The sequence below is a fragment of the Talpa occidentalis genome, unplaced genomic scaffold, assembly GCF_014898055.3.
Source record: "Talpa occidentalis isolate TD23 unplaced genomic scaffold, MPIMG_talOcc4v2.1 talOcc4.16, whole genome shotgun sequence".
NCBI classification, from domain to species: Eukaryota; Metazoa; Chordata; class Mammalia; order Eulipotyphla; family Talpidae; genus Talpa; species Talpa occidentalis.
In genome coordinates this window covers 80,706,813-80,721,889 of record NW_023601653.1, presented here as the reverse complement: position 1 = coordinate 80,721,889, position 15,077 = coordinate 80,706,813, and the positions used below count along the sequence as shown (strand labels likewise).

The window sequence follows — 15,077 nt, the reverse complement described above, 5'->3', positions numbered from 1 at the left end:
GGAATTAATGGGGTCAGAGGATTGGTGGGTAGAGGGTTGGGGATGACTGGAAGGAGACAAAGGGGGCTATTTAATATGATGCAAATGTTCCCTATCCTTATTGTCATGTGGGTGTCAATATCTGTCCAAATTCATTGGCTTAAAATGATTATATGCACTTGCATATAAGGTATACCTAATGAATTTAATTAAACTGACACAATCATAGTAGATCTGGGCATTTTTAATTTAGAAACAGTTTAAAAATAGATGGAAAGATCTCCAAATCCAGATACAAATAAATTACATCATGAGTTTTTTTTTCATTGATTAATATCATTTGTAAACCTGGACTGTAAAGCTATATAAACAATTTTAACCAAAGCTTGGGGTTCAATTATTTCCACACAAAACTAATAATGTTTATAAAGATATTCTTCGTCATTGTAACTCTCTAAGGGAAACTTACTTAGTAGAATCTCAGTTCCTTTGCATATTTTATACTCTGGTTATATCTTTGAACTTATATTTCCTTATTTATCTTTCAAGTTTCTGCATAAATGATCATTTCTCTTGGAAATTTATTTTGATCTTTATAATTAGATTTCTCTTTTCCACTGCAGTGGCAATTGCACTACATAACTTTATTAGACTTTAAATTTGTCTCTCAGGGTTTAAGCAAAGCAAAATGCTTAGCAATTAACACACATTTATTAAGAAATAAACTAAGTATATTAGTAAGGTTCATTTTTTAGAGTATCAGCACATGAAAGCATTATGCGAGGATATATTTCTAATTAAAGATAGACTCAATCTTCTGGACTGAGAAGGCAGTTACTACTAGTGTGGGGAAGATTAACTCAGAAGGAAAAGGAAAGAAAAAAAAAGTGCAGAGATCAAGAAGAAAGAAAATTGCAGAGATCAAGAAGAACTTATAATCTAATATGAAACAAACAAGGAGGGAAGACATAGCAAGCTTGAACTCATGAGTTGAAAATTGTATTAAAATTTCCCATTCAGAGTGCAAATTGGTCCAACCACTATGGAGAGCTGTGTGGAGATTTCTGGACCTACTAAACATAGAGCTTCCATATGATCCAGCAATTCCACTCCTAGGAATTTACCCAAAGGACACAGAAACCTCAATTCCAAAGACCACCTGCACCCCTCTGTTTATAGCAGCACTGTTTACAATAGCTAAGCTTTGGAAACAACCCAAATGCCCAAAAATAGATGACTGGATCAAGAAGATGTGGTCCATATACACCATGGAATATTACTCAACATTCAAAAAAGATAAACACATGCAATTTGCAGCAACATGGATGGAGCTGGAAGGGATCATGCTCAGCGAAATAAGCCAGAAAGAAAAAGAAAAATACCGGATGGTCTCACTCATAGCGGGAATCTAGAAAACTTAAATAAGGGACCAGGAAAAAGAATAACTATAAGAAAGAAAATATCAAAATCAAAAAATAACTATGAACAAGAGACACTCTACAGGGGTTGGGGGGTGGGGGTGGGGAAAGGAGGGCTTGGAGTAAAAATAAAGGGGTTGTAATTGTATGGGGGATATAAAAATAAAATTTAAATTAAAAAAAATATCCCATTCATGTTTCAACAACAGATTATTTATGCCCAAATTTTGTGTCATTATTTTGAAAATAACAGAACCTTTGAAATATATCCTTGAGAGAGTCCTTCACCTGCTGGTTCCTGAGGGTGTAAATAAAGGGATTTAGTAAAGGGGCAACAGAAGTGTTGAGTACTGCTACCCCTTTACTTAGAGTCACCCTTTCCCTTGCTGATGGCTTCATGTACATGAAGATACAACTCCCGTAAGTAATAGAGACAACAACCATGTGCGATGAACAAGTGGAAAAGGCCTTTGTTCGCTGTTGACGAGAAGGGAATTTTAGGATAGTTTTGATGATGTATATGTAGGAGAGAACCACTAAGAGCAAAGTGACTACAAGTGTCACCACCGCTAAGACAAAGGCCATCAATTCTATGAGATGTGTGTCTGTGCAAGAGATCTGCAGGATAGGAGAACTGTCACAGAGGAAGTGATCGATAGTTTTGGAAGCACAGAAATCCAGTTTAAGTCCTAAGGCCAAAGGAGGAAATATGATGAGGAATCCAGTCACCCAAGAGCTGACTACAAGCTGATTGCACACTTTGCTGTTCATAATGATTGGGTAATGCAGGGGTTTGCAGATGGCAACATAGCGGTCGTAGGACATGGCCGCCAGAAGGTAGAACTCTGTAACTCCTAATAAAAGAAAAAAGAATAACTGAGCTGCGCAACCATTGTAGGAAATTGTTTTGTCTCCAGTGAGAATGCTTATCAGAAATCGAGGAATGCAAACAGTTGTGAATGAAATCTCTAAGAAGGAGAAGTTACGTAGGAAGAAATACATTGGAGTCTTGAGATGAGGATCCAGTAGGGTAAGGAGAATAATGACTAAGTTGCCCATCAGGCTCAAGACATAGTTGAAAAATAGAAAAAGGAAAATCACAATTTGCAACAGAGGGTCATCTGTCAGTCCAAGCAGAATAAACTCTATTTCTGTTGATTTGTTCTTCATTTCTTTTCTTCCCTATCAAAGTTACAGAAAACAAAAGTTAAGCCAAGAGAATAGTTTTCTTCATTCTTGGCAATAGAATGTTCTATATGCAGAAACCTATTACTACATTCAAATAATTTCGAAAATCTACTTCGAGTTCATCAAAGTGAACAGTGTCTGTTATGTCAGTCATTTTCATGAAATGGAGATTTTTCTTTTGACAAGATTTGAAGAAGTCCCAATTATCACTTTATAGATGGCTCGTCAGTAATTTGAAATTTAGCTCCACAACTCAGTTAGTGTTAATCTATTGCCCATCTTTCATAGATTTTGCCCTCATACATTATTAAGTTCATATTTCTTATCTTCTGCACTTAGCTAATCTCTCTAATATTTATTTATTCATATTCAAGTTCTATTTCATTTTTCCTTTCTTACTTGATTGAAGTATTCTTTCCTTTTAATTTTCTTTTAATTCCATCTGTTTGTCTATTCATATACTTTATCAGAGGTCCTTAGATTCAACATTTTGAAAATTTCCAGTGAAGCATTAACAATGCCTCAATTCTGTATGACTTAGAAAAATAAAACAGAAGAGCAAAAATTAGTCTTCCTATGTCTTAACCTTTCCTTAATTTTCTTCAGTGTATAATAATCTCATATTACTTTCTTTGTCATTATGCAGATTACAGAGGAAGCTGTATCTGTTTTTCAATGTAAAGTTATTTCAAGCAATCATATTGCTTGTCATTATAATAATTATAATCAGTTTTTTGCTAATATTATTTTTATATTCTTTATGACAGAGTAACAAACTTTTGTCTTAACCAATTTTCATAATTGCCAGGCAATAATCTAAAAGTTTTTCCCCCTTTTAAAAACATAAGGTGTAATAGAAAAAAAAAAACAAAGGCCACACAAGTATTTCCCTTTTATATCCAATTAAATATTTAAAATATAATTATCGACTTTTCTTAGTAAATCAATATTATTCTTTTATTCATGCATAATTTTTAAAGCTACTTAATTCCTAGGATTTTTGTCTAAAACATACCTGAATGCTTGACATCAGTTTTGTCCATGAACTATATGCAAGTCTTATTCCAACATAAAAATATTTGATTGTCCTAAAGATTTTCCTTTTATTATATTAAAATATGAATCTGGCTTTTTATTCATTATCTATGAAATTTTTATAACGTGGTATACTAAACATAATTAAGACATTATGTCTTCATTATTTTCTATTTCCATATGCTTCCAAGTTTTGAGAAATAAGTTTTAAAGTGAATGTAAATATGTTAGATTTCCTCAAGATGTGCAGAATAGCTACCTTTTTTCCTCGTTGATTCATCCAATGCAACTGCAAGTCCATAAAATTAAATTAAGAAAATGAATGAAGATTCATTTGCATTTGAAAAGTTACATTTTATATTATATAGATACACATAGTAAATTATATGTTCATAGTAAATTATATAGGCACTTTTACTTCTCAATCAAAAGAAATAGGCCTAATAAGACAATTTGAAGACAAATTGAAGGTTCTTAATTGTACTTCTAATTTTTTCCCTAAGTTCTGAATCAAAAATAGACAAGTTCAAATTTGACGTACCTTATATATAAGGATTCTATTTTTGTTGTGATATGTAGTAGAATGTATAGACCACCTAAACTAAGGCTGACAATCCTTTTGAATGTTATTCAATTATTAAAGGAATATAAAAAGCAATGCTTTTCTCATTGGAATTTAAATAAAAGGTAAAAAGTGAGTACTATTTCTTTTTCAAAACATTTTCCATTTTTCACTTAAGTTCACATTTACTATACCTCTCAGCATTCAGATACTGCAGAACACATGTGTTTTTATCATCCTTTCCAGTTTGTTTACATTTTCAGAATGTTTTCCTTAGTCTTTACTTGGAAGTTTTATATCAAAGATGAGAATCGTGGAAGAAGTACCAGTTTTAAGTGCAGTAAATTAATATATCCCATGGCCCTAACTAGGCTAAGGTCTATATTTATTTGCTCAATAAAGACACAAGGGATTTTATTGAAACTGGGAAACAGAAAAAGTAGGCAAAATTTTTCCCTAGAGATTGGTATTCGGAAAGTATTATTTATGTGCAAAATAAAATTCATTCAGTTTTTGTTTTTAAATCTGGGAAATTTGCAACAAAAGCATCAATTGTTCCATAGTCCTCAACAAAAAAAAAATTGCCGGCCCAGTTTTCTCCAACAAGAAAATTTCTCTTTTTAATAGGGAAAAAATCATAATCACATAAAACAGATTCAGAAAAGCCTTAAATGTTGCAAACAAATTCTATCTTAAAAAATAGGGTTTTTATTGTATGTTACTGGAATATTGTTTGAGATTTTTTAAATTATTTTAATCTTAAAAGTGATACATGTGTTCACAAAGACAAACAGAAAAAATTTGAAAAAGAGAAGAAATAACTGTAATCCATGTCTTGGAAAATACTAGAATTTTTTCGGTTTCTGTATAGGTTCTTCCTGTAAGTACACATATGTACACACAGTATATAATGTCTGTGGTTTTTCATATATGTGTGTGCATATACACTCTATGCATTTATACTACGATGCATTTTATTTTATAGTTTTCATAGATTAAAACTACTGGCAAATGTGTTCTTTTTCTCCCACTTTTTCACAATTTGCTGTTCAGTCACCCCAATACCATATGCTGAAGGTACTTTCCTTTCTTTGTTGTATACGTTTGTCTCCCTTGTCACACGTTAATTCTGCATAGAAATGTGGCTTTTTTTCTGAGCTCTCAATTCTATTCCCTTGGTCTGTGAGTCTATTTTTATCCCACTGCAATACTGTTGTGATTACCATATACATAGTACATTTTGAGGCCTGGGAGCATGATACCTCCACTCTATTTTTTGTCAAAAATCCCTTTGATTATTGGGGTTCTTTTGTGATTCCATATATGTTTCAGTGATGTTTGCTCTTTTTTATTTAAGAATTCCACTGAAACTTTGATAGTGATTGTATCAAATCTATAAATTGTTTTTGGTAAGATAGATATTTGGACATATTAATTTTCCAAGTCTATTAGCAAGGACTATCTTTCTAATTCATTGTGTCTTCTATTTCTGTTAGCAATGCCTTGCAGTTTTCATTGAATATATCGTCTATTTTACATTTGAGATTTTCAGAAACAGATGAGATTTCTGTGTAACACTTATTTTCTATGAGACTGTAATCATAGGTAATGGCGAGATAATTTAACCTTAATTTATTTTTCAAGTTAATGAAAATGTTGATGGTGTATTTACAATAAAAGTATACAAATAATTTTTTTATTTGAGTAGGAATTTTATGTTACTATTGAAGTGAACAAAATTTGGGACATAGCATGGAATTTTTCATAAGTTTCTTTTATTAATCAAGGGTTGCTACTTAAATTTCTGAAGATTAATTTAATGCAAAAGCCAAAGAAGTCAGATGGAGAATTACACATCTATTAGAATTTATTTTGAAAATAATTCAAAACAGTTGATTTTATGAACATATCAACTAACAAGTTAGAATGATGGTAGCATTGAAATCCACTGAGTTATTCAAAAAGAATGTATTAAAGATGAAGTTACCCAGATAATTGAGTAACTAATTGTACCTCAAAAAGAAATTTGTGATATAATATTGTGATACAATAAATTCTCTTAGTCTTTGAGCACTAAAAATGTAAAGAAATCAATTAAATGTCCTTTACTAGACAACTCAGGAATCTGAAGGCTTCAGATAAATGTTTAAAAGATACAATGATCTTCAACTATAACAATGAAAACTACTTCATTATAGCAGAAAAGCTGAGGGCACTTCCGTAAAAGCATTTCAGCACTTAGGTTGATGCTCTTTTAAGGAATGAGTGCCACCTGCATTTAAAAAGTTGTATTACTCATTAAAGAGTCAATTAAAAACAAGAGCACAGTAGTAGACTGTCTGGATACTCAATATTCAGAGATCAACAGTTCTAGTACATATAATCTAAAGTGATATGTCACAGACTAACTGAAATAACAGAAAGGCAGGTGATGTGACTTTAACCATTTTGAGAGTGGGAAGAAGTGAGAATAGGGAAATCTTAGTTTAAAAATGCTGGACTCTCTTAAGTGTTACAGAACATAGTTAATTACTAATAGATAGCAGACATTTGAAAATATGTAAGAAAAGCTTTTCACGATAGCTCAGTGATAAAATAGTGGTTTTACCTGGACTATATGATTTAACCAAACTCATTGTACTTGGCACATTAACAGAATCAAAGGCAGTGTCAGAAAACTGAAATTATTTTACCAAACCAATCATACTTTTAACGAACATTTTCAATTACAACTATCACAGTAATGGCTAATCTACAATTCTCATTCAATGACTGTAAATAGAATTTATAACAATAAATTGGTAGTATTACAAAAACATAACTGATTATTAGTTTTAAGTGGGTTGTGACTGATTATAACTAAAAGACAACATGAATCAAATTGTATGCTACATTAAATTCAAATCAAATTAAATGATTTAAAGTCTTGACTAATTAGAAATCAAAGACAAAAGGATGTGTTGAAATACTTCACACAATTTCAAACATATATCCAGAGGAAAAGAACATGAGATGGAAGAAAAAGAAACTTTCTAGAGCATAATTTAGAGAAAATTAATTTTGTAGAAAGATTTTTGTGAATAAATCTTGAATAAAGATGATTATCATAGATATGAAAGGGGAAAATGGAAGAAATTATTTATTGGAAGCCACTATTGAATACATTGGTATAATCAGGGACTTCTTTGTTCAGTTCCTTTGTTCAAAGGATATTCATTTTTTTGAGAAAGAAGCAATCCTCTGTATCATATGTGTGAAGGCTGTTTTCACTTGTTGGTTCCGTAAGGTGTAGATGAAAGGGTTTAAAAGTGGAGCAACAGAAGTATTGAGCACTGAAATTCCCTTGGAAATAGATACTCTTTGTTTGACTGATGGTTTCACATACATGAAGATGCAGCTGCCATAAGAAATGGATAATACAATCATGTGGGAAGAACATGTCGAGAAAGCTTTCTTCCTCTGACTAGTTGAAGGGATTCTTATAATGGTCAAAGCAATGCAGCCATATGATATGATCACCAATACCAATGTGAACACAAGTGTTACCAAAGCTGAGATGAACCCCATGGTCTCAAGGAGACTTGTGTCTGAGCAGGAGAGCTGCAAGACTGGGGTTGTATCACAGTAAAAATGATCGATAATGTTGGAAGCACAGAAGTCAAGGCTTAGTGCCATGGTGAGTGGTGGAAAGATGACCAAAAAGCCAGCTAACCAAGAACAGAAGACAAGCATTATGCAGATTTTACTGCTCATGATGGTGGTGTAGTGCAGGGGCTTGCAGATGGCCACGTAACGGTCATAGGACATGGCGGTCAGCAAGAAAAATTCAGATACTCCAAGAAGAAAGGCAAAAAACCCTTGAGTGTAACAACAATTATAAGATATTGTTCTGTCTCCAGTTGCTATAGTAGCAAGCAATTTAGGGATGCAGGTAGTAGTATAGGAAATTTCTAAGAAGGAAAAATTCCGAAGGAAAAAGTACATGGGTGTCTTGAGGTGAATGTCCACCAGGGTGAGTGTGATGATGACCAGGTTGCCAGTGATGCTCAGCAAGTAGGTGAGAAGCAGGAAGATGAATAATACAACATTCAATTGTGGGTCATCAGTCAAACCTGCTAGGATAAACACTGTCACTTTTGTATGGTTTCCCATTACTACCTTCTAATTTATCCAGGTCTACACAGGAAGGAAAAAAAAAAAAGAAAGAAAAAGAAAATGATGACTCCAGTGGAAAAATAGCAGTGATATCTTGTGGTTATGGTCAAATTAGCAAAATGACATTTCAGAGAGAGTAATTCAATGTTCAATCAAGTTTGAAAGATGGTTGCTCCAGGAAGAACAACAGTTTGAATTTCCAGAGCATCTGGGCAGGGAATTTGATCTTTACTTTGAAAATCTACCAAAGAATAACCTCTATAATTGTAGCAATTATTGATTGTTTATTTACTTATTTTTAGTTATGGAGCTAAAGAAACTCTACTACACTACTGGTGGGAGTACAAACTGATACAACCACTATGGAAAACTGTGTAGCGTTTCCTCAATCTGCTAAAAATGGAGCTTCCATATGATCCACTCCTAAGTATCTACACAAAGGAGATAAAAACATTAATTCAAAAGGACACCTGCACCCCAATGTTTTTTGCAGCACTATTCACAATAAGTAAGCTATGGAAACAACCTAAATGCCCCAAAATAGATGACTGGATCAAGAAGATGTGGTCCATATAAACAATGGAATATTACTCAGCAATCAAAAAGATAAACTCATGCCATTTGCAGCAACATGGATGGAGCAATTGTTGATAATTTTTATGTGAATAAATTAGAGGGGCATTAGAGGGATTTTTATTTTTTATTTTTTTTATTAATTTATTTATTTTTTATTTAAATATTTTATTTTATATAATTCTTACATCTTTTTTCATCTTTGCTCAATGTATGCATTTTCATTTTGGTTCTATTCCCCATATAAGTGACCTCCCCTTATTTTGACCCTAATCCTTCCTTCTCCCGCCCCCACCCCCTGCCACCGCCATAGTGTGTCTCTGGTTTATAGTTGCTTGTTGATTTTGATTTTTACTTTGTATTGATTAGTCTTTTTCCTGGTCTCTTATTTAAGTTTTCTAAATTCCTGCTATGAGTGAGACCATCCAGTATTTTTCTTTTTCTTTTTTTAAAGATTTGTTTATTTATTTATTTATACAAGCACTGGGTACAGTCAGAAGTGCAGGAGGGTGAGAGGATTCACCAGAGACAGAGTGGGGAGCAGAACAGGTAGACTGACGAAGTACACTGCTGAGGGGAGCAGCGGGCGAGGCAGGAGAGGTCTGCGCGCCATGTGGGACCCTCCTCCTGGAAGCAGCCGGGGATCGAACTGGCGCTGCAGAGGCTGCGGGCAGCTTCGCAACCCAGCGCTCAACTGCTGCGCCACCGGGGAGGCCCTCTTTTTTTTTTTTTTTAATTAATAAATTTTATTTTTATATTCCTCATACATTTGCATTAGAGGGATTTTTAAAGAATAGAAAATGCTCTTACTCTCTTTATAAAGTGCAAGAGTTGGTATGCAATGACCTTTCCTGCTCAGTTGAAGACGGCAGACTAGAACCAAAGTGATATGTGTCATTACAGCTATTGTTTTTCCTTTAACACACACCCCTCAATGAATAGAGCTAAAATAACCACCAGTTTACTTAAACTCAAATTGCTGATTACCATGTCATGTACTTTCATGGCTAATGAAATCCAATTTCAGATAAGTGAAAATGAGTCATCAAGAATAATTTTATAGTACTTTCATTCCTTTATTCACTATCACTCATTCTTCCCAGGTTTTAAGTTCAAAACAAAATCAGCAGGAATAATCTGATAATTCATGTGTGTAGTAAGAAACTGAAGTTTTCCTCCGTTGATTATAGTGTTGAGAATGGATATGGTAAAGAGCCTTAAGAAGAAGTTTTAGATACAAGATAATTACTTTAATGAAAAAATAAAATAAGATAAACATGTAAATTAGTAATTAAAAATTAAAGGGGAATTTAAATATGTAAATCAATAATTTCAATACTTACAATTTTAAAATGTGTACATAGAAGAGTAAAAATATGTAATTTAGTTTCCAATAATATCTAAGGGAGTTTTCAGGAGGATTCTAAGAAAAAGAATGAGCTGCTGTTAAAAATCATGTCAAAAATGTAGACATGCATGGGTGGAAAAATGACTTTTTTCCTAGACATTCTTTCAGACTTAGTAACTGTAAAGCAATCTTTACGTAACTTTTCTTTTTTTTTACACAAATTAGTGTAATTTACACAAATTACAATAATGGCAACAATTATAGGGAATGCATATATCTATAACAAATACATTAGAATTTTATAAAATTTCTCACAAACGATGAAGTTTTTGTGAAATTATGATGAAGATACTTTGTATAACTTCAACAATTACATGTTCCCCTTATCCCCAAAACACTGTAATTAACAAAGTTCACATTGTAAAACATTATAAGTCTGTTGTATGAATACCTCATGGATAGATTTTTTAGTTACTGTGAATATGAGATAAATTTTAAAAGAAAAAGTTCTTTAATACAATATTTTCATTAGTTTCAATTTACTTGGCTACTTAAACCATTTTCCCTAAACCTAAACTGACAAGGTTAGAAAGACTAAGGCTAATACTCGAATGGTAAAAGTAGGGGGGGAAGTAGGTGTAAAATATATTTAATAGGAAACAGCATCTTTAAACTTACCAGTTGTTTCATCTCTTTGAGTCTTCAGTTTTCCAGAAACACATACAACCTCAAATACGTTCTTTAAAAATATGATATGCACAGATTTATATAGACAAAATTTTCTCTGCTTTAATATTTAGCTCTTCTATCATCATACTGAACAGAGCACAGCAATCTTAACATTGTCTCAAATTATATTTGAAAATAGAATTAACCTCATTCTATACTTCTGTGATTTTTTAAATGCCAGTTTTGCAAATTATCTGACAAGCTACTTTTTACAGATTTTTAAACTGGTGTATTAAATTTCCATAGTTCTACTATTTACTTTCTCACATTTTGCATATTTCTGTAAGTATAACCCACAAGACCAAATAAAATAAAACAACACTTGATCCCATGGAGTATTTATGTTTTCTGTGCCCTGAAGGAAACATCTCAAGATTATTAAAAATTCTCAGGAGGATGTGAGATCCTGGAACACCATTCCCAAAGGATCACAAATTTTGGTAGACATGAATTCTCTTCAGGCACTCAGTATTTGAAAAAATTAAAACTATAGATTAAAAAAAATATTTTAATGATATCTTCAGGGAATTCAGTATAGATATATGTAATTTTTGCCCTCCTACACACTCATGGTGTGAAATATCAGATACATAGACAAGGATTTGGAGTAAAAAAAAAAACATGATGTTAAATGGTAATAAAAAATGATAATATAAGTTGGATAACTTGGCATAGAAAAGAAATTATAACCCAGGTTAAGTGCATTGTTATAAATTCTCCAGATACAATTAAATTTTCATATCCTATTTGCCATTCCATTTCTATTCTGAAAACAATTATTCCTCCAAGTAGTCATTGTGATATTATCTACTGGACCTTAAACTGATATTTCATAACAACTGGGCATTCTCCACTCCTTCTGTATTAATAGAATGTTTATCTATGTCTATAGTTAGTCTTTCTTGCACTTGCTGTGGTCCTGTGATTAAATTCTGTCCAAAGACTATAAATGAGATCATTTGTGTAATGGATTGTCCAAGAACTCTCCTTTGATCAGAAGTTTACCTTCTTCCTCCTTACCACTCTCTTTGGTGGCATGCAGGTGGAGAGGCAAGCCACATTGAGGCAGCATACTTAGTTTCTCTATACTGCCAACATAGTGTTCCAGCCACTGGTAAGTCTTGGAACTCCCAACTTGTTGACTTGTGTCTGGAAGGACAGCTAAGTAGGGTAATTATTTGTTACAGCCATCAGTCCTTGACACTTGCCTGCTCCACTCAAAGACTGAGAACAGGGGTGGGGGAAATGAGAGACATCTCGCCTAAGGGTAAGGGTGGGAGGGTAGGTGACTGGAAGGTGCTGGCATGGTGCCAAGGTCTCTCATCCTCACAGAGCCATCTAGTGAAGGGTGGCCAACCCAGCAATCTGGTAAACTTAAGGATCTTTAGGACTCAGAAGATCTTCACTGGAGTGATTAACTTCTGCCGGGCACTTCCAGGGATAATTCATAATGCTAAAGAAACAAACTTCATGCCTCCCGAGTCCATTTTCCCCAGAAATACCAGGTTTTTTTCTCCGCCCACTTTCACAAGATTAGGTATTTTATTCTAGTAGATATCGTTTAATCTTTTTTTTTACCTAAATGAAACCAGGCAAAACAGAAGGTTACCCAGGGGCTCCAAACTGGTAAGGGGAAAAACCCATTTTGTCCAATCTAAAAGGATTTAGCCATTTCTTCACTCAAGGGAAAATAAAGCAGACTCTGTCCTCAAAGTCCTTTAATTGATGAGAGGCTCAATGGACATAGAGAGAAGAAAGGATTTCAAACAGCACATTCCTAATCAAACTCCAAAAATTACCCAACCCCTTGTGAGCAAATGCCCAACCAAACAGCCTGGGCAGAGTGGGGTGGCTGAGGCCCCAAAACTTGCCAGGAGTCCAAGGCATCTTCCAGCAGGAAACCACAGAGCTGGGACAGAAGGAGAGACCCAAAATCCACACCCTGTCATGTAAACCACCAGGAGATCAAGATGGCAGCTTCCATCACCATGCTGCCTGTCAAAGTGTTAAAGTCCCAGGAGCAGCCTCTCTACATGTCTCTCCATTGTCTTTTGTTCCACCTTCATATGTAAATGTCCACCTTGCTCCTTCCCAGGTGTCCCCCTTTCCAGACCCTGAGTTGTAGTCCAAGGCATCTGAGATGTTGGCAGCAGGGACACAAGTGTTAGGCAGTTAGAAGCAAGTCGAGGTGCCTGGAATGGATCAAATGGTACCTGGTCTCCCCCCTCAGGCACCAGAGGCTTACAGAAATTCTGTTCTGATAAAAACTTGTAGAAAGAAAAAAACATCCCATGCCCCAATAGAAGGCACCACAAAAACCCACCCCTATGAACTGACAAAAGGCTGGGAGGACCTGGGAAAAGGCAAGCAGCACCCACAGGAGGTGAAATTGAAATTGGCCAGTCTCTGGGAGAAACAGTCATTCCTTGAAACCACCCAAAGCACCTCTTCTCCCCTGCGCAGGGGGACACCACGACAACTTCCACCGAACACTCTCACTCCCATGGGAAGGGGTGGAGCTGAGAGACAGTCCAGAACAAGACCAGGGGAAGGACAAGACTGTAAAAGACCCAAGCAGCGCATGGATGGGGTAGAAAACACACTGGTTTTGCCTGCCCGTATCTCCAGCCCCTACTCCCCACCCCCAGGGCCCCACAGATGCTAAAGACATGGCAGTGAATTCTTCTAACACCATAGTCAAGAACCCAGGTGTCAGAAGAACCCAGGAAGACACAGAGGAAAATGGTGCCCTTCTTGTGGCCATGGCGACGCTCCTCCCTCCTTCACAGTGACGCCTCCTGTGATGTCATCACTCCCCAATTCAGATCTTTACCTGTTTTCTCATGTACATAAGTTCAAAAGGTTTTCCCATTTGGGGGTGTCCAAAGCCAGGGCAGATAATAGCTTGGTCTCTAAATCAGTGAAACCATTCGGACAACCTTTGTTCCAGTAGAAGCGCTCAGTGTCTCATCTCTGGAGAGCCTCCTGCTGTGGTCTTGCACTAAGGTCATCATTCGGGATGGAGATACAACAGCATCTGGTCATTCCCAGGAATCCTTGCAATAGGCTTATTTTGGGATGTTTTAATTCACACCATAGCCTGCTTGAAACTCTACCTTCCACTTTCTGTTTAGAACCCCAGGTATCAGTAATCTTGCAAACTGGGGCCTTTTGAGCAGACTTTCCATCTGCAAGAGGCCAAATGGGTTAAGGTGATATAATACACTCTCATATTCTGTTTTTTTTTTCAAAAAATAAATATTTGCTTATAAACTCATCATTAAAAACAAATTCTTGAGAAAACACTAATAATTTCCCATCATGTCTTAGGCCTGGGACTTCATTTCTTTTGTGTTTTCCATTATCCCCTTCATGTAGCCTAGCAACACATGGCAGGGGGGGGGTGCTATTCATTCTAATGAGGTAAGCCTAGTATATTTCTAAATTTCACAGTTATTCGTAATTATTTTGAATATCAAATTGAGGAAGAAGGGACGTTTCAGTATTAGATTTATTTTAAATTATTTATGGATTTACTGATATATTGGGCTTTAACAAAAGCTAAGTAAGCTTAACATTTCAATCTAGATAATAAGTTTAATAATACACAAAATCATATTGAGAAATACAAAATTAAATATTTCCCACAATTGCATTTGATAACAACTTGAGACTTAGATAAATGTTTATAAGGAAATCTAAGAAATTCTGGTTTATGCCAGATGCCAAGCATTTTGAGATGACTTTTCTTGAGTGCAGTTGTTATCCATAAGGAAGAAAATTTTATGCACCCAAATTGAAGTTATGATGCCTTTAAAAAGAGATTCATCTGTAAAATGAAACCAAAAAAGAAAAGTTGGATGCTTCTGTTGTCAAATAAATTATTATTAAAATATTATCCTTTTATGGAATCTACTTACATTAACATGGTGCCTACCTAAAATGTACATTTGAATCTGTTTCTTCTGATTATCTCCATTTAATATTTATTTAGATATATATTTAAAGCATTCACATAAATTTAATATAAAATTAAATTTCTCTTTTTAAAAAAGATTTGTTTATTTATACAAGAACCGGAGTATAGGCC

General features: G+C 34.5%; 2 protein-coding genes across 2 annotated transcripts; both read right to left on the bottom strand.

Moving 5' to 3' along the window:
* Window positions 1-1,607: 1,607 nt before the first annotated feature.
* On the bottom strand, window positions 1,608-2,567 carry LOC119248442 (olfactory receptor 6C6-like). The gene has a single exon (XM_037515398.1). The coding sequence runs from the start codon at window positions 2,565-2,567 to the stop codon at window positions 1,608-1,610; it is 960 nt and encodes a 319-aa protein (XP_037371295.1).
* Window positions 2,568-7,395: 4,828 nt separating this feature from the next.
* Window positions 7,396-8,334, bottom strand: LOC119248441 (olfactory receptor 6C74-like). The gene has a single exon (XM_037515397.1). The coding sequence runs from the start codon at window positions 8,332-8,334 to the stop codon at window positions 7,396-7,398; it is 939 nt and encodes a 312-aa protein (XP_037371294.1).
* Window positions 8,335-15,077: the final 6,743 nt, after the last annotated feature.

Coding starts and splice junctions, on each gene's coding strand:
- LOC119248442 (XM_037515398.1), bottom strand. CDS start 2,567: ATGAAGAACAAATCAACAGAAATAGAGTTTATTCTGCTTGGACTGACA.
- LOC119248441 (XM_037515397.1), bottom strand. CDS start 8,334: ATGGGAAACCATACAAAAGTGACAGTGTTTATCCTAGCAGGTTTGACT.